This window comes from Prionailurus viverrinus, chromosome B2 (assembly GCF_022837055.1).
Source record: "Prionailurus viverrinus isolate Anna chromosome B2, UM_Priviv_1.0, whole genome shotgun sequence".
In the NCBI taxonomy this organism is placed as follows: Eukaryota; Metazoa; Chordata; class Mammalia; order Carnivora; family Felidae; genus Prionailurus; species Prionailurus viverrinus.
In genome coordinates, this window is record NC_062565.1 from 21,146,262 (window position 1) to 21,168,598 (window position 22,337).

The 22,337-nt window shown below is 50.4% G+C and overlaps 1 protein-coding gene across 8 annotated transcripts in view; it reads right to left on the bottom strand.

Annotated features, from left to right (window-relative positions):
* RREB1 (ras responsive element binding protein 1) overlaps positions 1-22,337 on the bottom strand; it is a 183,883-nt gene that overhangs the window by 15,782 nt on the left and 145,764 nt on the right. For all 8 annotated transcript variants that reach the window (XM_047858102.1, XM_047858107.1, XM_047858100.1 and 5 more), the window contains 3 exons: positions 21,864-21,997; positions 5,890-6,079; positions 1,806-4,719 (listed from right to left, as the gene is read on the bottom strand). In XM_047858102.1, the coding sequence (XP_047714058.1) occupies positions 1,806-4,719; positions 5,890-6,079; positions 21,864-21,997 (3,238 nt within the window). The remainder of the gene's footprint in view (positions 1-1,805; positions 4,720-5,889; positions 6,080-21,863; positions 21,998-22,337) is intronic.

The following is a 22,337-nucleotide window of genomic DNA, read 5'->3' on the forward strand; positions in this document are numbered from 1 at the left end:
TCACTGGGAAGGGCGGAGGGGACGGCATCAGGGGAGTGTAGAGGAGGTGGCATGGACATGCATCGTGAGATCCAGCCACCTGCTTTCTGGAAAGTGGTAGCAGAAGCATGCACTTCTCCAAAGGCTCTGCAGGTGACAAACAAGTGTCACCCAAAAAGAGTAGCAAGAGACCTCTGCGTGGGGCACCTCCTGTTCAAGATGCATCTTCTTTTCTGTCTTAGAACTGTTACTCTGTCAGGCTTCAATGATCTCAAAGGAAAAGAAAATGGCAGCCTGAGAAGGCAGCACACACTTGAGAAATCTAGAAGTTCTGGCTCCTGTTACATATTTGAGTCCTCCGTGGGCAGGTACTCCTGGTTTGCTGCCACCGGAGTCCCGGGTTTGAGCCCCTGTCCCTCACCCAAGAGAAAGGATGCATCTATGTGGCAACCAGCCTCAGAGAGACTTGCTCTCCCCTCCCTCATGACTAGCCATGCCAGCCATGGGCGTCTCTGAGGCTTCTGTGACAATCAACCTTTTGGAATGAAGCCTTTCCCACCTGAGTACAGAGCGTGGCTCACACATAGTTCCCCACTACCTTCCCCTCACCACCGTAAGCCTTGTAACTGACTGGGGTTGTCAGATCTAGCAACCAAAAACAGTTAAATTGAATTTCCAATAAATGACAAATCAGTTTTTAGTCTATCCCGAATGTTGCATATTTAACCTATGCTAAAAGTTATTTGCTTTTTATCTGAAATTTATGTTTACCTAGCACCCAGTATTTTATCTGGCAATCCTGTATTATGCAATTCTTTATTTGGTTTTAGGTCCCACCATTAGTATTTGGGTGGTAATCTCCAAAAAGTTAAGGATCTCACCCAATTTACCTCTACTTCGATGACATAAACCATGTATAAATATTCAGTAAATCAGGATTAAGACAAGAGCAAATAGTCATGTGACTATTAGAAGTACCTGGTATAAAATTACTTAAAACGTATCCTTCCAGGGGCCCTTGGGTGGCATCTGTTAAGTCAGTTAAGCCGCTGACTCTTGTTTTGGCTCACAACATGATCTTGCGGTTTCGTGAGTTCAAGACCCAAGTCCGGCTCTGTGCTGGCAGCACAGAGCCTGCTTGGGACTATCTCTGCTCCTCCCCCACTCACACTGTCTCTATCTCTCCCAAAATAAATAAACTTAAAAAAAGCCGTATCCTCTTAAATAAGCTTTTTAAAAGTCAACATATAGAAACTAACATTTGAAAAACACTTTGGGATATATCTTTTTGGCAATATGAAGTCTGCAATATTCCCTTTAAGAATATATGGAGTCAAAAGAACTTCACAGAATGTTCAAAGTCTTAAAACGTTGAGGAATCTGGGAAGGACTTTCTCCTGCCAAAGCACCAATACCTCAATACCGAGTTCCACTTCTCCCTAGCTGCCTCCTGTGGGGAACCAAGTGATCTTGCTACATCCTCCTGAAGGGCCGAGGCAGATGCAAGTGAATGATCCAATGGGCCCAGGACCATTTTCACCCCCCAAACACCGATATTCAACACTGCCTTCACCTGCAGCTCCTCGAAGGCCGAGACACTAGGAATAGGTCATTGTGGTTACAAGGGCACAGGGGGAAAACCCGTTGGCATCACCAGGCAAGCCCCCTGCTTCAGAGACTGAGGCTGAAGAGAAGCTAGAAATGGGGCCATGGGAAAAGGGTCCCATGCTTTTGACCCCGCCTCCTGTTCTCCCCATCCCTGGGGCCGGCCAGGCCACAGCCTCCCTTCTGGGAAGTAGCACTCGGGGCCTGGTGGGCCCTCTTACCAGTGTGTGTGAGCATGTGCCTCTGGAGGGAGCTGGCCCAGGGGAAGACCCGGGGGCAGTGGGGACAGTTGATCTTCTGCAGGCAGTTGGCGTAGGAATTCCGCTTCACCCTCAGCAGCTTGTCTTCGGGGGGGCTGCCCTGCTCCTCGTCACTGGGCCCATTGTGGTCGGCGGGGGCTCCGGCTACCTCATCCTGAGCGTCGTCCTCTGCGCTCTGTAGAAACGGACTGAACTTGTTGGTGTCCGTAGTGGCCAGCATCTTTTCAATGCTGGCAAACTCCCCACTGGAGTCCAGGTCCACTCCGCCGCTGCCGGAGCGGGGCCGGCTCCGCACCCCCTTTTTCCGGCCCCTCTTCTTGGACAAACCCACCGGCCCCTGCTCGGTGGGGGAGGCTGCTTCTGGGCTGTTGGCAGGAGGCGACGGGTCGCTGGATTCTTTTGGGCTGGTGGTGTTGGTGGGGGCGGTGGCGGCTCTGGGGACAGGACTTCCTAAGCCGTCAGGAGCCGTGCTATTGCTGCTAGTGCTCGTGGGTCCCGGCTCTGTCACCTTAGCTTTCAGCAAGGTGGGGGCCGAGGACACAGATGAGATGATCTGGGCGATGGAAGCCAGTGGGGGCAGCTCCTCCGTCACGGGGGGCTTTGGCAAGAGCAGAGGGGGCTTGGGGCGCAGCGGCCGCAACAGTGCCGGGCTGCTGAGGAGGGTGGAATTGCCCAAGATGGGGGAGCTGCTGACCAGAGCTGAGGAGTAGATGGGGACAGCAAGCTGAACGGAGCCCTGCAGGGGCTGAGCGTGCGCTTCCAGAGTGGTGGCTGTGGAGGCCGGAGCTGCAGGGCCCACGGGTTTTTCCAGGATCCCGCTGGGTCCCAAAGTCACTGGCAGGGTAGGGCACGGTGGAGGACCGGGAGAGGGCTGCTCACTGCTCCCTGGTTCCTGCTCAGGCTTCTTGACTTCGGCAGGAGCAGCCGTATCCTTGTCTCCTTTCCTGAAGTTCTTGGGGATGGACAGGTCGATGGGCTCCATGGAGCAGTCGTAGGGGGCTGAGGAGGTGGGGCTCAGGAAAAAGGCGGCATTCTCCTGCTTCACCTGGACCAGGGCCAGGCCCTTCTGGGAAAAGTCCAGGGGCTCGTTGAAATCCACTGCAAAGTTGTTGGCGGGCTCCAACTTGACTGAGACATGGGGAGGCAGAGGCTGGGAGGCGCCCCCGTGGAGAAAGCCATTCTGGGGCTCCAGGAAGGTGGCCAGCGGTTTTCGTTCGCCAAAGGTCCCGCCGCCGTCCTCGATCCTCCCCGAGGCCTCGACGGGTGCCTCGGCCGGGCTCAGGCCGTCGGCCGCCAGGACGTAGCTCTCGATGTCGTGCTCGGGCACGTGCAGGTGCTGCTTCAGGATGTGGTGGATGCAGTTGCGCTTGGCGGAAAAGGCGGCGCTGCACTCCTTGCACTCGAAGGGCTTGCGGCCCTTGGGGCAGCCGCCCAGACCGCGGCCGCAGTGCGTGCGCATGTGAACGCGCAGCGCGCGGTAGTGCTTCAGGTCCTCGCCGCACAGCCGGCACACCGTGTCCGGGGAGCAGAAGGCGTCCACCATCTCGGCGGCGCTGCTGGTCACGTACTCGATGTTCTTTTCGATGTCCTTGCGGGTGGCCTTGAGGTGCTTCTTGCGCAGGTGCCGCTCGCAGTTGGCCTTGACGGTGAAGGGGTAGTGGCAGATCTTGCAGATGTAGGGCCGTTCACCGCTGTGCGTCCGCAGGTGGCGGATGAGCGCGGCCTTGTCGGCGGCGATGTAGTCGCAGATGTTGCACTGGTATGGTGAGATACCCAGGTGGGAGCGCACGTGGGCGCGCAGCACCCCCGAGAAGGCGAACACCTGGTTGCAGAAGCGGCAGGGGTAGAGCACCTTGCGCATGGCCGGCGTCTTCTTGCTGCCGGGCCCTGTCATGATGGCCTTGAGGTCACCCTCCGTTATCTCCTGCTTGATCTTGGCCTCCATGCTCAGGGGCAGCAGGGCCTCGATGATGCTGTCTTGCTCCAGCTGGGTCTTCATCTCGGCCTGGCCAGGCAGCTCCATCCGCGGCTGCTGCAGGAAGAGCTGCGTGGCCGTGTCTGGCTGGGCTCCGGCCTGGGACTGCAGCAGGTGGGCGTTGGGGACCGCCTCCACAGGGGCTTTGAGGAGCTTCAGGGGCGGTGGGGGGAGGCTGGGGCTGATGCAGCCCGGGGAGGCCTGCTGGGCATTGAGGAGAGGGGGTGGTGTGGAGGTGGCCACCACCGTCCGTGGGGTGACCAGGGGCTTTGGCTTCAGAGGGGGCATATGTTTGAAAATGGCCTGCAGAGGGGCAGCAGGGGCCTTGGAGAGAGGCGGAAGACTGATCTGAGGGGGGGCGGAGGCCGCCATCTTCAGAATCTGCTGGATGTCAGCCAGCTCGATGGCGGACTCGCCGGAGATGGGCTTGACCACAATACTACTGTCGGGCTGGATGATGAAGCCCTTCTGGAAGGGCTGCAGGGACAGGTGCTTCATGCTCTCCTTGGTAGCCGGGAGGACCGTGAGAGAGCCGCCCAGGGAAGCAGCTTCGAAAGGAGACAGACTCAGCATGTTGGTGCAGCCGGGGTCCTGAGGTAGCTGACACCTGAGTGTCTGGAGCTGTATTGCTTGGTTGTCATCCGGCAGGGGCTCCTCAGCGGGGGCAGGCCTGACGTCTTTGGTGTGCTGCAGGCCCAGCAAGGCCAGGAAGACCTTCTGGTCCAGGGCGTCACCAGGCAGGGTCTTGGCCTGCAGCCTGTCCCGTCCCTGGTCCGTGGCGACGTGGGTCTGCTTGTGCAGGGTGAGCGAGGAGAGCATGGGGAATGCTTTGTCACATGTGTCGCAGACAAAACGGTGCTGTTCGCTGATGCACCTTCGTAGGTTTGTTTCACACCAGGCCTGCGTGGAAGGCGGGTTGGCAAAAGCAAGGGAATAAGGAGGATTTAAAAATAATCACTACCCCGAGATGCAGAAAGTATCTGTTATATAGCTGCCCCAGTACCCAGCCTCTCTCTGTACTATCTAAGGAGTTGGCCTCCCCCTGCTTGCTAATTCCTGTCCCTAGGCTGAATAAGGAAGACCACAAAGCACCTTAAACATCATATTGCTTGACAAATGACATCAATCCCTGGGGTATCTCAGAGAAGCAATGAAATACAGTTAAGTAATAATAACACGAGGGGCACTGCCTGGGAAGGGGCCTGAGGCTGTGCCATCTGCCGGGAGGGTTATGTGGGTGTATACACGTGGGCGTACACACGTGGGTGTATACATATGGAATAACCCATTACCCTTGAGGCTTCTGTGCCTTAAGAGTTTCACTGTTGACATCCTCGATCTCAATTTTTAAAATTGAAAAGAAAAAAAAGTTTCAAAGTAGTTTTCGGTAGGCAGGGAACAAATACGGTTCAGGTTAATAATGACCCAAACATTTTTAATAGAAAGTACCACACTGGGGGTGCCTGGGTGGCGCAGTCGGTTAAGCGTCCGACTTCAGCCAGGTCACGATCTCGCAGTCCGGGAGTTCGAGCCCCGCGTCAGGCTCTGGGCTGATGGCTCAGAGCCTGGAGCCTGTTTCCGATTCTGTGTCTCCCTCTCTCTCTGCCCCTCCCCCGTTCATGCTCTGTCTCTCTCAGTCCCAAATAAATAAAAACGTTGAAAAAAAATTTTTTAAAGAAAGTACCACACTGGAAATATTTACCTGTAATGTGGATATTAAAGAAATATTTAAGAAAACAAATTCAGTTCAGATAGAGGTGGGAGTGGGGGTGGTGAGCACTTCACAACTTTAAATCCAAACGCCCAAGAATGGGCAAAAGGCATCGGTGAGCTAGACTCTTACACAAGGTGGTAAGAAATTCAACACAAGATTAAAACCCAACTATCCTTTCTCAACAACCCAATGGAGACTGAAAGGGTCAAGCTGAATTGCAAGAGAAAACATTGTTACAAAAAAGACAAAACCCAAGGGACAACATTTTACGGAAGGGAGACCTCAGGGTAAGGAGGTGTAGTCCAACCACGCGGCCCAGGGAGGTGGCTGCTGGTTCTGCAGGCTGACCAAAATACCTGAGAAATTCGAGGAAACTTCCTACAGGAGAAGTCAGTGAATCCTAAGTCATGGAAGCCAGCAGGAATGGAAGGGTTGTTCTGTATGAAAGGCCTTCCCATTGCGTCCCTGGGAAGCTGTTTGTGGACAAGCGCGTTGTGGCGTAGCAATCCTCGATGTGTTCGAAAGGTGACACAGCAAATGTCACATCTGAGAGAAAAAAGGGATAGGATATGAGGAGGCGGCCCAATCAGAGTTGCCACTTATCCAGGAGCCTATTATATTTGTTGTTGCTTCATTTCAATTGAAATAAAAATGGTATAATCTCGAGAAGCCAGTCTGCTCACGGTTAACACCAAGAAAAACGCTTCCTTTAAAAAAGTATTTTATCAACTTCTGGATATCCAAGCTTTGTAGACAGAACAGGTGTGCCCATTAAGACAGCTGGGAACCTGAAGCCACTGTGCTTACTTCTGCTTACCTCAATTATGTGGCATAAAACGATCATTTCCAAGGTTTTCTCCCTCCCTTGGCTCAGTGGATTTTAGTGATCATAAATGTTTACAAGCCAAATAGCATAAGTTTACACCGAACCGAGAGCAATCACGATGGCATCCCTGGTCTCTGATCGGGATGAAATGATAATCAAATTCTCCAACTGAATTAGTAGTCCAAGCCAGTGACTGTGTTCAATTCTGATATTACCATCGTTATCTGAAAAATACCTGTAGCTCCCACAGTAAGCAGGCACCACGACCGTGGCAGGCAGGTGGATATCCGGACTTCCATCTTACAGATAAAAACACGGGAGGCTCAAAACGTTAAGTGACATGGCCAAGGTCACATAGCCAGTATGAAGCAAAGACAAAATATGAGCCTCCTTCACCCTCCCGCCCACACCTGTTATGATGTCTCCTTTTCCTTGAAAGACCCCCACAGATGCAGTCCATCTAAAGATCAGCACCCCCAACTTCAGAGGTGACCTCCACCTTCAATGTCCTGGGCCACACAGACGTGAAACACACACATTTTATAATGCTTCCTCCACTCTTCATACCAGCGTCACCTTCTGGGTCTTCACTCAGAACCACCCTAACAACTATCCTATCATCGGGGTGTTATCAACATCCTCTAGACTGGCACTCAATACGGTAGCCATACAAGCCATGTGGGGCTGTTTAAGTGAATTAAAATTTCCTCAGTGACATCAGGCAGTGCAGTGCAGACCTGACCTGCTGCTATGTTTCCATGACCGCAGAAAGTTCTGTTGGACAGTGCTGTGTGCCTAGCACCTTTCCAAGTATTTGCACATACACATGCCTTTGCCACTTACGAAACCCCTAAGGCAGGTCCCACGAGTGCTTTACAGAGAAAGAACCTGGGTCTCGGAGGGGTAGGGCGACCTGCTGGAGTCTGCATCTGGACTACATGCACCTTAATGGAAAACTTTTTTTTTTGCTTTGAGATTCTTCTCTGGAAATAGATAACGAAATGACCCGCGAGGCAGCAGAGTTCATCGTCCTCTCGCGCTGAAAGAAGTGCCAAGTATGTGCGACTCTGCTGTCCTTATCGCGCGGTGGCAGGCCCCAGCAAGCGAGGTCCTGCTGTGCGTCCACCTCTCCTATCTCCGCTGCTACCTCGGCCGCGTCTCACCATCAAGACTCCTGTCATCATTCAATTAAATTTAGAATGCTGGGTTCCCATGAGCCACTCAAAACACAAAGCTCCTTCTGGGGGAACGGTGCTGAGGTCACCAACCGTGAGACGCTCCAGGGCCCCCACAGTACGGCTACGTCTCCCTCCCTGGCCATCCCATGCACGCAGCCCACGTTCCGGGGGGATGGCCCCCCAACCACAGGGAACCCTGCCCAAAACACCCAGAGTGCTAAGTCCTAGGCTGTGAGAAAGTTAAGCAGGGAAGCGGTGTGTCTGTGGCTCCTCAGGCGAGGCTCTCCTTCTGTCCAGAACACGCTCAAGTTCCACGCTGCATGTGTGGAGGGGCCGTGACCTCGATGCCCCATGGCAGCTCTGTCCTTTCCTGTTGCTCTGGAAACGTTTTTCTCTTCTATCATGGGGACTTCAGTCCCCCCAGACCCAAGTTCAATTGCACACTCCTTGTAGTCCCCAACCCATCCCCATGCCAGCGGTCAGCTGAACACTCTGTACTGACCTGAAGGGACGAGAGAAATGCCTGAATTCAGGAAATTTAGCGCTGATCAGATACATATGATAGTAAGAAATCCCTGTTACTTTTTGAAGTTGTGACAATATTTTGGTTATGTCTTTTTTTTTAAACATCCCTTTCCTTTAGAGGTAATGTAATGAAATACTGTTATGTGAAATGTGATGCCTGGGATTTGTTTTGAAATGATCTGGGATGGGGGAAGAGGCGAAACACCATGGGCCGTGAGTTAGTAATTCCTGAAAATGGGGGGAGGGTGCGTGAGAGGGTCATGACACTGTGCTCTCTACTTGTGCATACGTTTGAAATGTTCCTGATACACTTAAAAGAGAGAAACATCTAATTACAAATGGCTAATGAGAGCGGGCTGACTTGTGGCCTCTTTTTCTGAGCTTCAGAAATGTCCACAGCACTGTGGTAGATGCGTGTGGGGATTTCAATTTATAAACCCCAGAAGAGAGGTCTTTATGCTGAGTCTCACTGTAGCACAGGTGAAGGGAAGGAACCCATTTCCCCAACAAACCTATGGGACAATCAGAGCTTCTGGAAAAAAAGGTGGAGGCGCCGAGCCCAGGGCTCAGGAAGGCTCCATGGTGTGGGATTTATGCACAGGCAGAGTGAGCCACACTCGGTGGGCTGGGCAGTCGAGCCCATGGCCTCATCTGGCTTGGCCTCTTATGAACCAGAGATGGTGCTGTCTCTCTCCCTCCTTCTTCCCCTCTGTCCTGTCTTGGCTGTAAGCAGGTGTGGATTGGGAAGCTGCAGGAAACAGAAGCTGGTCTGTGCCCTCCCTGGAAGGTGAGAACAAGAGGAGGTGAGAAAGTCTAGGGTAGGCACCAAGGGCTGTCACCCACTAGGCACTCTGCACCTGAAGTCTGCACTCTCTCTTGCCAAATTAATTGTAGCACTGACTACAAACACCTAAACTCATTCAGTCCAACAACCCCGCGAGACAAACAGCACTAGTAGGAAGCAATGAGTGTGTGATCGATCATTCAGTTACACCTGAAAGTTGGCCCTGGTTCCTCGCTCAGCTTTCCCTGCACCTTGCAGAGAGGGGCTCATTGATCAAAGTCCAGTAAAGGCTGGGTGGGGCACTCATAAAAAAAAAAAGTCATGCATACATTAACTATTTTATCTAATCTAAAACATAGACAGTTGGCCCTCGTTATTGGTGGGTTCTGTATTTGTGGATTTGCTTACTTGTTAAAATGTATCTGAAAACCCCAAATGGATACTTGCAGCGCATCTGAGGACATGCACAGAGAGGAGAGAAACTGGAGTTGCCCTCCGCGCATTCCTGGCTATGGCTGAACCCAATGCTGCCCTGCCATCTTGCTTCAGCTCCCATTGTACATGAGTGTCCTTCTGCAGTATATGTAGAGCCATATTTCTAGCATTTCTGTGCTTTTTGCTGGTGATTTCATGGCTTAAAATGGCTCCCAGCACAGAGCTAACATGCCACCTATACTACACAAGTGCAAGAAGCAGTGATGTGCCTTGTGGCAAAAATGCATGTGTCAGGCAAACTTTGTTCAGGCGTGAATTACAGTGCTATTGGCTGTGAGTTCACTGTTAATGAGTCAGTGGTATTTTTTTTTTTTTAATGTTTGTTTATTTTTGAGAGAGAGAGAGAGAGCGTGAGCGAGCAGGGGAGGGAAAGAGAGAGGGAGATGCAGAATCTGAAGCAGGCTCCAGGCTCTGAGCTATCCTATCAGTGCAGAGCCCAATGCGGGGCTTGAACTCACAAGCTGTGAGATCGTGACCTGAGCTGAAGTCGGATGCTTAATGGACTGAGCCACCCAGGTGCCCCGAGTCAGTGGTATTCATTCAGATTTCCTTAAACAGAAACAAAAGTTTCTGTACTGATTAGCTGATGAAAATGTAGACAGAGGCTTGTAGGAAATGGTACCCTATGTTTCCTCTAGGAACACTATTTAACATTTGCTAATTCTGTGTTTGCTGCAATCTTCAGGGACATAAAGAGCAGTAACCGATTCCACATTCACTCTCCAAGGGCTTGTGTTTGAGTCCAGCTGCACCCAGAGAAGTTCCATGTGTTTGTTAGGGCGCGAATCATGCTCCCCATTCAACATCTCTGATACCCGGTTTTAGACTCTTTGAGGCAGAGCAAGAACTTAGATTTTTGCATATCAAGCTAAAGCAGAATTCTTTTAGGATTTATGATCCTTTTAGGCTTTTATGATTATTTCTCTCAACTGCTCACAGATGTCTCGCCTACCCTAAATTTGACAGCAATTAAAAAAAGTATCTAATCTGGACCACAAACAAGACAGCCCAACTTAGCTTTCACAGAGATTATTCTTTTTTTTTTTTTTTTAGTGTTTATTTTTGAAAGAGAAAGAGAGAGCGTGTGCACGTGGAGGAGGGGCGGGGGGGGGGGGGGGTTGTGGGGACAGAGGATCCAAAGCTGGCTCTGTGCTGACAGCAGAGAGCTTGATGCGAGGCTTGAAGTCACGAACCATGAGATCAAGACCTGAGCCAAAGTTGGACACTTAACCGACTGAGCCACACACACGCCCCTCACACAGATTATGGTTATAAAAAAATTTCACAAGCTTATACAAAATTCTATTGATTATAGGAAATGATCGCAAGTATTACTGACATAAACAGGCTGGGTATAAAGAATACTGACTCTTGGTATCATGCAAGTCGACTGCAAAAGGTGAGCAGGTGAGCCTGAGAACTGGACTGCAAACTTTGTAAACTGTACGACGCCTGGTAAGTAGAAAGTTTTTGAGTATGTACTCTTATCCGTTTGTTGTTTAACACACAAATGTGTGTGCATGCGTGTTATGTGTAGGTATTTGCACACGTCAGGTAAGTCACAAAATACAAAAATAAACATTTTTAAAGGGTTAGATAAAAGGTCTATCATTTTTTCTTCTACTCCAGAGACCTTTATGAATACCCTCCCTGAGTCTACTGCATCAGTGTGATGCCTGCTATGAAAATTCAGTGTGGGGGCACCTGAGTGGCTCAGTGGGTTAAGCGACCGACTTCAGCTCAGGTCATGATCTCTCAGTCTGTGAGTTCGAGCCCTGTGTCGGGCTCTGCAGTGACAGCTCAGAGCCTAAAGCCTGTTTCGGATTCTGTGTCTCCCTCTCTCTCTGCCCCCCTCCCCCCTCACTTTCCGTCTCTCATTAACAAATAAACGTTAAAAAAAAAATTAAAAAAAAAAAAGAAAATTCAGTGTGAGGGGCAACAGAAGTCAGTTTTCTACAAGGGAGTAGAGTGTCTCGTAATGTGGCAATTAGAATTTACTGCACTTCTATCACAGCTGTGAGTTTTCAAGGATACCATTTTCTTCACTTATCTCCCACTCGTCTATCCCTTCCTTCATTCTCTCGTTCACTTTCAAACCCCTCCCATCTCTGGCGTCTAGGTTAGTTTCACACATAGTAGGTGCTCAATAAATACATGGCTGACAACCAGCACCGACCACATGCTCTGTGTCCTCCCCCGTGGAAGGTACCTGGGGAGCGGTATGGGATGGGCTCAGGGATCAGGGACAGTGGAGGAGGGGAAGCGGAGGTCGTGTGACCTTGGACCACTCATTTCATCTGCATTTTGGCTGCCAGCTGGGCAGAATTTCCCAAACAGGCCTGAGATAGGAATCTGCCTCCTCATGACCTTCTTCGTATAGTGAGAATTAAGTGAGAGTCTAAGGACATCTGATGCCACAAGCCTTGAGAGCTCTTCCCCATCCTTCTCTGGGCCTCTGTTTTCTCATCTGTAAAATGGGCATTTTTAGAGCTACTATCAGTGACGGAGAACCAAATGCTTGGGAACCTGCAAGGTGCTATTTAACCATTATCGTACACTGCTAGGAACAACAACCATCAGGAGTAGCCCATTTCCTGGCCACTCTAGCTAACATGAGAATGCAGGGAAAATGAATTTTAATTGCAAAGGATGTGTTCTCTCTCTTCATTCTCAAGAACTCCACCATTGTCTCCTCTGCTGTTTCATCTTGAGACTCACAGGAGAAATGCATGTCCTTCCTGGTTGCCACCTGCTCCCCCCACCCCGTGGCCCCCACTCCTGCTCCCCCCCCCCAACTCTTGCTCCCCACCGCCGACCCCGGGCCTCCACTCCTGCTCCCAGGGCCACAGCTCAGAAGAGAAGCACATGTCATCCCAGCCTGCATGTGCACCAAGAGCCTTCTAAGTAAGACCTAAACAAGGCCCACATCCACAATTTCACACCTCTGTTTTCATGGGATTCAATCAAGGCACTACTATTTCACTTCTGAAAAGATACAGAATGTCATCTCGCAAACAAGCGGCGGGAAAGTGGCAGAGGAAAAAAAAAAAAATCTGCTTTGAAACCAGAAGCATATTGTGAGGCTAGTTAAAAGGAAGAAAATAAAACCCCACAGAAAAACACTGCCTCCCATCTTATGCTCGGCACCTGTTGGCAGACCTTAAATAAAACCAGTGTGGAAAACCATCACCCAGAAACATTTGGACGGGTCTTTGTCAGCCAGAGACACTCCGGTTCAACCAGCCTTCCCAAGGCCCCTGGGGAAAAAACACTTTGCAACTGTATTTCTAAAGAGCTCTTCAAGGACAATGGAGGTCACTGTCAATCTGCGGGCGATGCTGCTTGTTGCAGGCTCTGATCTTGGGGTATTTGCTAACCTCACTTGGGCTTGTCAGTCTTCATTAAGACCACAGCCATTGGCCAGGTGGTCCCCGCAACTCTCCCTTCACCCCGGCTTGTGGGATCTCTCAATCCCACCCTGGATGGTACTCCACGTACTCATGGACCATACCACTGCAAAACGTTCAGAAGGAGTAGGGCTGTACTTTAATCATCCTAGGACCAAGGACTGTTGTAGGGCAGTTTCATCTTGCGTGTGATTTTGACAACGTGCCTGAGGGAAATCTTACAAATTGAGATTGCTTTTTTAAAAAATTTAATTAAAAAAAAATTTTTTTTTAAAGTTTATTTTGGGGAGACAGAGAGAGAGAGAGAGAGAGAGAGAGAGAGAGAGAGAGAGAGTGCAGGCGGGGGAGGGGCAGCGTGAGAGGGAGACACAGAATCTGAAGCAGGCTTCAGACTCTGAGCTGTCAGCACAGAGCCTGACGCGAGGCTCAGAATCATGAATCGCAGGATCATGACCTGGGCTGAAGTTGGACACTCAACTGACTCAGCTACCCAGGTGCCCCTCCAGTTATAGGATTGAAAGATTCTAACAGGGTGCCCGGGTGGCTCAGTGGTTAAGCATCTGCCTTTGGCTCAAGTCATGATGTCACAGTTCCTGAGTTTGTGTCTCACATTGGATGAGCATGAGCCTTAGGTAAAACACAAGCCCCACTTTGGGTGAGCCCCGCTTCTCTCTCTCTAACCCTTGCTCACTTGTGCACCTCTCTCTTTCTGTCCCTCTGGAAAAAAAGAAAAAAAGATGCTAACAGAACTCCACTGATACTTCTAAAAACAAAAGTTTCTCTTTTTGGGTGGCACCTGTGTGGCTCAGTCAGTTAAGTGTCCAATTCTTGATTTTGGCCCAGGTCATGATCTCATGGTTTGTGAGTTCAAGCCCCACGTCAGGCTCTGTGCTGACAGAGCCCCTCTCTGTCCCTCCCACACTTGCACGCACACAGGCATGCTCTCTCTCAAAAAAATAAACAACAAAAAATTAAAACCCTCCTTTAAATGTTTTTATTTTTTTAAAATCACATACTGAAATAAATTACTCGAAGGGAAACAAAACTCATCAGTGGAAAAAACTCCCAAGGACAAGGTGAGGTTACACATCAAACAGGAATGAATGCGCATACGGACATTCAGCCCACCCTCAGCTTACACACGCACACCCATACACACCTGTATGTGAGCCCCCAATCATTCTGCTCGCAGAAACGGTATTTCTGCACCCCAATGCAGTTCACCAGAGCCGATTTCACCCAGAAAACACATGAATTCCACCACATGACAGCATATGCTTCCATAAGAAAGAAATTTGAATTCAGAATACTGGAGATTTTACCATTCTCACTTCGTCACCTGTGATGGCCCAGCCTCCCACAGAGCTGCTCAGTCACAGCGGCTCCTACTCCTGGGGTGGGGGCCCCATGGCTGTGTTAGGGTCGGGCGGCAAGGCAAGAGCTATGGTTTGGGGCATGCAGTCACGGCTTCGTAACAGCAGAGGCAAGAGGCACAAGGCCTGCAGCTTATCTGCTCCCCCCACCTTCCTTAGCACCGCTTGCAAGGTCACCGGAGGGTATGGGTAGGTGCGAAGCACAGATAGGAGGGGGCTGGGGTGGGGGTCTTAAGGGAGTGAAATGCCTCCCAGCAGAATGTGGGGGTGCTGTGAGCTAAGTTTCCACTGTGGCCCCGGGGGCTGGAGGGCTGCACGGCAACCACACAGAGCCTTCAATATGTACTTTATCCACAGCCCTTCTTGTCCCTTCTCCTTCAGAGATTAAGCAAATAAGCAAAATCACACAGCACACTGGCCCTGGCCTTGGTGGGCCTGGACAGAGCACATTCGGAGCACAGTCGGAGAAGCCTGAGTCTCACGGGAACACTGGTCTTGAAGCCACACAGAGACCCAACCACTCCAGCCACAGCTCAGCCCCTGCCCCTGGCTGTCACAGGCACACAGACAGCAAGGCAAGGACAGAACAAGCCAGCTCCAGCAGGTCAAGGAAATACTCTCCTTCGTTAGCTGAGGGGACTGGCTGTCCTTTTAATTCTCAAAGGACTTTAATGAAAATGAATGCTCTTATTCATACCCACATCCACCACCAGTCTTAAAAAGACAAAAGTCAGAATTTTCAAGTCACCGAATTGAGGACTGACCCCTGTCACAGTGTGCCTGTGGTAATGAGGCAGAACACCGTGGTATCAGTTCTTTTATTTATTTACTTATCTATTTATTTAGTTTTTAGTATTTATTTTGAGAGAGAGAAAGACAGAGAGAGAGAGAGAGAGAGAGAGAGAGAGGGAGAATCTGAAGCAGACTCCATGCTGACAGCAAAGACACCCATGAACTGTGAGATCATGACTTGGGCCCAAGTTGGATGCTTAACTGGCTGAGCCACTCAGGCACTCTGACATCAGTTCTTTTATAACACACGCCCTTGTAAGAAGACACTAAAGCCTTCCTTCTTATTTATTTCTTCAAAGAAAACTATACGTAAGCCTGTGCTGGGGTAGAAATGCAGCGTGACAAATGTGCTACTACAGTCTGGGCATTCTGGGTAGGGAACGGAGGAAGCCCTAAACAAAGCCAGCGGTTTGGAAGGCTCACAGCAGAGCCAACAGTTACACATCAGGAATAGTTCTCACCTGGGGCACCTGGGTGGCTCAGTCAGTTAAGTGTCTGACTTCCGCTCAGGTCATGATCTTGCGATTTGTGAGTTCGAGCCCTGTGTTGGGGTCTGTGCTGACAGCTCAGAGCCTGGAGCCTACTTCCGGTTCTGTGTTTCCCTCTCTCTCTGCCCCTCACCTACCTGTGCTCTTTATCTCTCTCTCAAAAGTAAATAGACTTAAAAAAAAAAAAAAAAAGGAATAGGTCTCACCATTAAGGACACCAGCCCTGAAATTAGCAATGTGTCCACGCTCTTTGGAGCGGGTTTCCAAAGTACTTAAGATGAGAAGGAAGCATGCGCACCTTTCAAAGATGAAGAGTCAAGCCAAGGTAAATCTGAAGGCAAATGTGTCAGCAACGGGATTTACAGAAGTGGAGAGCGAGGCCACAGAGAAGCTTTAAAACAAAACCCCCAAATCATGTGGCTAAACAATTTGGAAATTAGCTCCTCCCAGTGCCTGCTACAGTAGTGCTGTACTCATCCGGTGACCACAACTCTCTGGGCCAAGAAGAGAGCTCTGAAGTCAACCAAAAGCTCAAGAGCAGGCGAAAGAGATAAGCAGCGCCCCCTCCAGGCGTCTCCCCTTCACACCAGCATCACATCTACCATCATGGCAGTTAAGGGGGGAAAACATATATTTACTATGCTAAACATATTTTGGAAAAACTGCTTCGGCAAATCTCAAACATTAGGAAACACCTTTCTTCAGGACTCTCAGGCCTCCCCAACAATCTAAGGAAAATGATGTGTGGTTCCACTATTTAAGGAACCTTCAAGCTTCTGTCAAGTTCCTTCAAGCTTCTGTCTGGCTTTCACAGTTGGATTACAAAATTTGGTAGGTAGGACTCAAACCAAATTTAAACAGCCATTCAGCTTCCCAATCTTTACGAAAGCAGAACTAGAAAAAAACAGCTCTTTGTAACAATAAAGACTAGAAGACAAACTGCTTTTATGTTTTCTGTCAATTATAAATAGTACCTGGGGGAAGCCCTGGAATTTGACTCTTCAATGTCCTAGGAATGGGATACCCACTCCATGTCTGTTGCAGTCTGAGGACTGGCTTGCCCCCTTCATCCTCGCCACAAGTCCTCAAATGCATTTTCCAGATGGGCAAACAGCGTCGGCTCGCCTGGGGGGCCAGGGAGATGCCAGGTAGCAGGCTGGGCTGGATGGAGCTAGTCAGCTTAACTCCACTTGGCTATGCTTCTGTTCAGAGGACAGTGATTTGCAGATGCCCTCAGCTCCTTCTACAACCCATGGCACAATCTTAATGTCTGGACACCAGACAGGGGCTCACCTGTGAGCCTTCCCTGCCACTAATACTCCCTGAGCAGACAGAGGGCCCAGCCCTTGTCATCAGAACCTGTGAGATACCTTGCTGAGAACACTCAGCTCACCCTGGCTGCTTCCTTGATATACTGAATTTCTTGCCCATTACATTGTTTTAACCGAGAGACTGACATTCCTTCTTAAAAGGGATTTCATGCTCCATTTTTTCCTGCTCTGTCTCCAGAGGCAAGAAGGGGTAAGTGCAAACAACCTCTCCTCAGAGCCCCACCCGGTTCAGACATTCCTGCCCTGGTGCCCACCCTTCCCCGCCCTCCCTCCCGTCCAGCCAGAGAACTGACATCCAACAGCTGCACTAATCTCTCCCAGTTGCTGGGAGCAACAGTGAGGGCCCTGTGACAGGGCCCTGGCCGGTGGCTGGCGGGTGGCGGCTTGCCCTCCCCACACCCAGGAATCTGCCAGACTGCACACTGCGTCCCGACACCCTGCCCGGACGGTTCAACCAACCAGCATGGCGTGAAGTCAGGGCGGGTCAGAGGCACTTCATCGTGGGCAGGTTAAGTGCAGAAGCCGGTGGCCTCCTTGGCTCTGAATAGCCCAAGTCGTGGGGAGGCCCCTCTGGCAGGGTGGAGAGGGGGATACTGACAAAGGTGCCTCCGACTTCCAGGCTGGCCAGGGGGACATGTCCCCTGCCTCCTCACTCAGCCCCCAGCACCATTTTAAAGCTGCCGCCACTTGGCCAAGCCATGGACCCCTGGGAGTCTTAAGTACAAGATGCTGATGAATATTTTTTATACCCTTTTCCTTATTTTTAGGATTACATTTAAGTGTGGGCCCAATGCAATGTGAATTAGTCTTTAGGGGCTCCCTGTAGGTGATGGGGGTGTGTATGGGGAGGGTGGTGCAGTGAAGGGAGCCAAACATTCCTTGGAACACTTGAGAATCCAGAAGAAAGAAGGTTCTGGCACCTCCCTCCACCACTAAGATGAAGGGGGTGGCTTTCAGCCTGGCCTGCGTGCCTGTAACATCACTTATCCTCATCGTGCAGGTGCGGGACAAGCTCTCATGCAGCCGGAAGGGTGAACCTGTCAGAGCCCAGTGTGTTCCCCACATGCTAATTCTTGACATAGATTTAAGGGCGTCACCTTAAAACTTTTCTTACTGACAATCAAGATCAATAATTTGATCAGGCAGAGGAGAGCCTCCAGCCTCCACCTACAGGACACAGTGAAGTGTCACAACATCCAGTGCAAAATGTCAAGGGAAGCTTTACACTAACTGGATCAGGCTCCCTCTGCTTCGACAATAGGCAGCTTGTGCCCTTCATAGCCCTGAATGTATCCCTTTCACTTTGTTTTAGAACTTCCCATTTACTTGTTTCCTGACTGGCCCTGGAGGGGCCCTGTCTCTAACATCATTGTATTTTTTCCTTCAAGTCTGGTGGAGTGCCTGGCACACAAGAAACACTCAATCATTTGGATACGTTTTAACTAAAATAATTTAAAAATTATTCACCACCTGACCTTTAATCGAGAAGCCACATAAGATTATACAATAAGTTTTGCTATATTTTGCCCTTGGCAGCAGTCACAGAGCCATGGTAACCACCCAGCTGTCAACCCTCCTGGCCCAGCCCTCGCCAGCCTGAGACAAGTCATTCAGACACAAGCCCAGGGGCCTTTACAGCCAAGCTGCTGCCTCGGTGCCCTCCCTGCCGTAGGTGGGCTTGTCCTGGACCTACACCTGTGTGGTGGGTTGCTGTGCCCCTGAAATGTGGCTGGTTCAAACTGAGATGGGCTGTTACTGCACCTCACTCACTGAACTGCACAGGCCTTGTATGTAAACAGGAAGGTAAAACACATCCCTGACAATTTTTATACTGATTGTGTGTTGATGTTATATTTTGGTATCACTGGTATAATGAACAAAGAAACATGATTAATCTTGCCTACTTCTTTTTACCTTTTTTAAATAAGTGTTTATTTATTTATTTTGAGAGAGAGAGAGATAGAGAGGACATGAGCGGAGGAGGGAAAGACAGAGATACAGAATCCGAAGCAGGCTCCAGGCTCTGAGCTGTCAGCACAGAGCCCAATGCGGGGCCTGAAGCCACGAACCGTAAGATCATGGCCTGAGCTGAAGCTGGATGCTTAACCGACTGAGGTACCCTCTTTTTACTTTTTAAAATGTGACTAGAACGTTTAAAGTACTGTCCCTCACCCCTGATTCCAAATGCCAGCTCTCAATAAGCCCTCCTTGTCTAGGAGGATGTGGATTTACTGTTGGTCATGTCTGGGCACAAGCAATGCCCAGCACAAAGAGCTAGAATCACTACCAGCAGCTCCCTGTCTTCCCTTTGCTCCATGCTAACACACACTTCATTAATTTGAAACACAGAGGAAGGGAGAACAGCCTCAGCAGTTGCACGGGTTTAGATCTCCAACACTTTTTATTAAGGGATAACAGGCACCTGGCCAGCTTTGGGGGGTTGAGGGGGTGAGGGCAGAAGAGCGAGAAACCAACAGCTGTTTTGAGTTATAAACTTTCTGTTTGAACTGGTAGCATCCCACTGTGGTTCTGCTGCCTTTGGGGTTTGCAAATGGAGTTGGTGTCTATTTTAGCTCTGGGTTAACAAGCAGCCTCTCCCACCGGCTACTGTCACAGTTCACTGCCTGGCTGGGCCCTGCCGGCTCATGCCTGCCCCCATGGCCTCCTCTGATAGCAGGCTATTATGTGGAACAGGAGAGCAGAGAGGAGAAAGGGAAATTAACTGTGTTCTGTAATCAAGTCCCTTTGGTTTCCAGATGCAAGCCCCACCCCGCACAACAACAGCCACTAGTTGGGGGATGGCATGCTCACCACCCACCCCCCCACAATGGATGCGCTGTGGGCACAGCGTCTGGGGGCTCCCGTGGGGTGGAAGGCTGCCAGAAGGGGCTGAGGCCCAGCCAGGCTACCGAGCAACTCCAGTCAACCCCCCTCCAGACAAAGGGCATTATTCCTGAGTAGGCGAGGAAAATAGGCAGGACTTGAGGCTCAACTTCACAGATCATCTGCCCTGTTGGCCTTGGAGTCACGGCAAGTGAATTGCCCACCAAACTGTGCAGAACGGGACAACCAGTGTCCAACACAGGGCCCGTCCCCACCTCTGAATAGCGGGCCCAGCCTGTCCCTGGGGCAAGTGCTTGTCCAGAGGGCCCCGCTGCAGGGGAACCCACTCCCTCATCCAGGCCACCATGTGAGAAGGGGACACTCGAGCGTCCTCTATCACTGGTATACGTGGTGCTGTACAGGCTCCAGCTGCTCAAAAATCTCTCGTGAGACTCAAATTATTTTTCCTGTAGGACAGAATTATCTGGAAGGGGACAAACGGGTAGTTCCAAAGATGAACTGTGATCCCAGACTAAAGCACGAAGTGAAACAAAACACACAGAGGAGCTCAGAGACAGGCACTGTGTTCCCTCTGTAGTGCCAGCTCGCGTGGCTATCCGGCAGCAACGTGGGGTGGGGGGCGGGGTCCCACGTGCTGTCTGCTGCCTCTGCCCACGACTCGCCTGTCTGGTCACTTCTCCTCTGTTTGCTCAGGTCCTCGGTTGAGAAAACTATTTCAATATTCACCACCTACCACAAGCCCACATCCTGGGGATGCTGCGGATGCTAATGAAACCATTAACGTTCCCAAATCTCTCAGGACCAGAGGGCCCGCAAAAGGAAGAGCCAAGTGCTTTTTCTTGGTAGACAAAAGAACAGCTGTTAAAGAGACCAACCCCTAGAATTTAAGGCCGGAAAGGGAACACAGGGACTACCTGGTCCAGCTCTCCTTCAAGGTTCAAATATAGCTGATCCAGGCCCCATGTGAGTAGGATGGGGTCCAGGGGTTCTGACCACCAGTCCCTGCCCTCTCCTACGCGGTCTGCAATTCCCCAAGACGGGGGAGTTATGAAAAGACATTTTGTAGCACTTCAACTGCTCAGCAGTTTAAACTTTTCATGGATTCTTTTTTTCCCCCTAATGGAAAAAAATGTCAAGCTGATGTGATTAAGTGTAATCGTCTGACGTGGCTTTAAGCCGCCATAGGGTTAGGCTTTTCCTACAACACAGAAGCCTTCAACCTGGTCAGACTTCTGTACTCCCAAATCACACCCAAATGCCTTGTCCTGAGGAAGGAAATCTGGCCCATACGTTGGTGAGTCAGACAGGTGTCCAGATTTCCATACTCCCAAGCTGCCTTCTGAAGCCCAGAGCTGTGGGCACAGAGGCGCTCGCCTCTGCTCTGGGTGAACCTTCGTCTGTGCCTTGCAGGCCACAGCTTCCAAGTCTTCTAGCGCCCCTATGGCACCTGGTTCTTTTCAATGCTCGGAAACTGTGGCAGTAGCATTTTAAAAGTGGCAATTCTGTAGGAAAATGTTCCAGACCTGTCACGGAGAACACAGGACTTTCTCCCTGATGAAGTTCTCCGAGAAGATAAGGAAGGAAGGCCAAGTCCACCTTGTCCCCGGCCCTGCCCTGAACACTGCTGGAAACTCCTATCACCATCCAGCTTCTCTGCTTGGGCAGGCGAAGAACCAGGAAAGCTGGAGCAGCAAAGACCACAAATGGAACCCAGAACAGCAGAACAATCATGTCTCACTATCTTACTGTGACAGCCTTCACGTTAGGCTGAGTATCTTGCACGAAGCAGAACAGAACTCCTCTTACCCCAAACTGCTTTCTCAGGTTTCTGTGCTACCAATCCAGTTGAAACATGGATGAGCACCTGGCATGCCCTCCCGTCCTTACCACACTGTTGCACAAGCTAACAATCACTTGGGCTGCAACACCTTTTGTGTTATAGACAATGTGCCTGATGCTCAAAAGCCCCCTGTGACGGGGCACCCTGTGCACAGTGGACTCTCAGCAAAGGCTCCAAGGGCCCTCCCAGCAGCGAAATGGAAGTGCAGTGAACCTCGGTGAACACACCCTGTGGCTACAGCCACTTCTTCCTTGTGACATTTCTCAGCCTGGTTTCTTCCCTGCACCATCCACCTTTCTTACTAGCTGCCTTGCTGTCATCAAACTCAAGTTAAATCCCATTAGCCCAGTTTGGAGGACTGGGGAATAAGGACAGGTCATAGGCCAGAAAGAAACAGAAGGAAAAAGAGCTTTCCAGAGTACAGCTGTGTCCCACCCTTTCTCCTACCTTAGTGGGTTATCTGAGTGGGTCTCCATGTGGGTCTCCATTCCATACTTGCAAACGAACTCCTTGAAACATATTGGGCAGTGAAACACTTCGTCCACCTTCTCCAGGTCACCCGCCTGCCCGTCTTCTACCATCTTGGGGAAAGGGAAAAAAGTGAAGTCAGGAAGGTGGTCTCCCACATGGGTCTGCTTCAGAAGAGAAGCCAATACTCAATCCAAATCTAAAAGGAAAAGGAGGCTTCCTTCCTAGGGATTAAGGATGCTACTGACAGTGCTTTATTCACACAACACTCACTGAATGCTCCCATCCATCCACCTTCAACCCACTCATCCATTCAATAAACGTTTATGGAGCACCTAGTATCTGACAGGTACAGAGAATCAAAGAGTGAGGACAGGAGCCCCTAATACATATGAAGCTTCCACTCCAGCTGGAGAAGCTTCCACTCCAGCTCTGGAAAAAGCACAGAGCTAC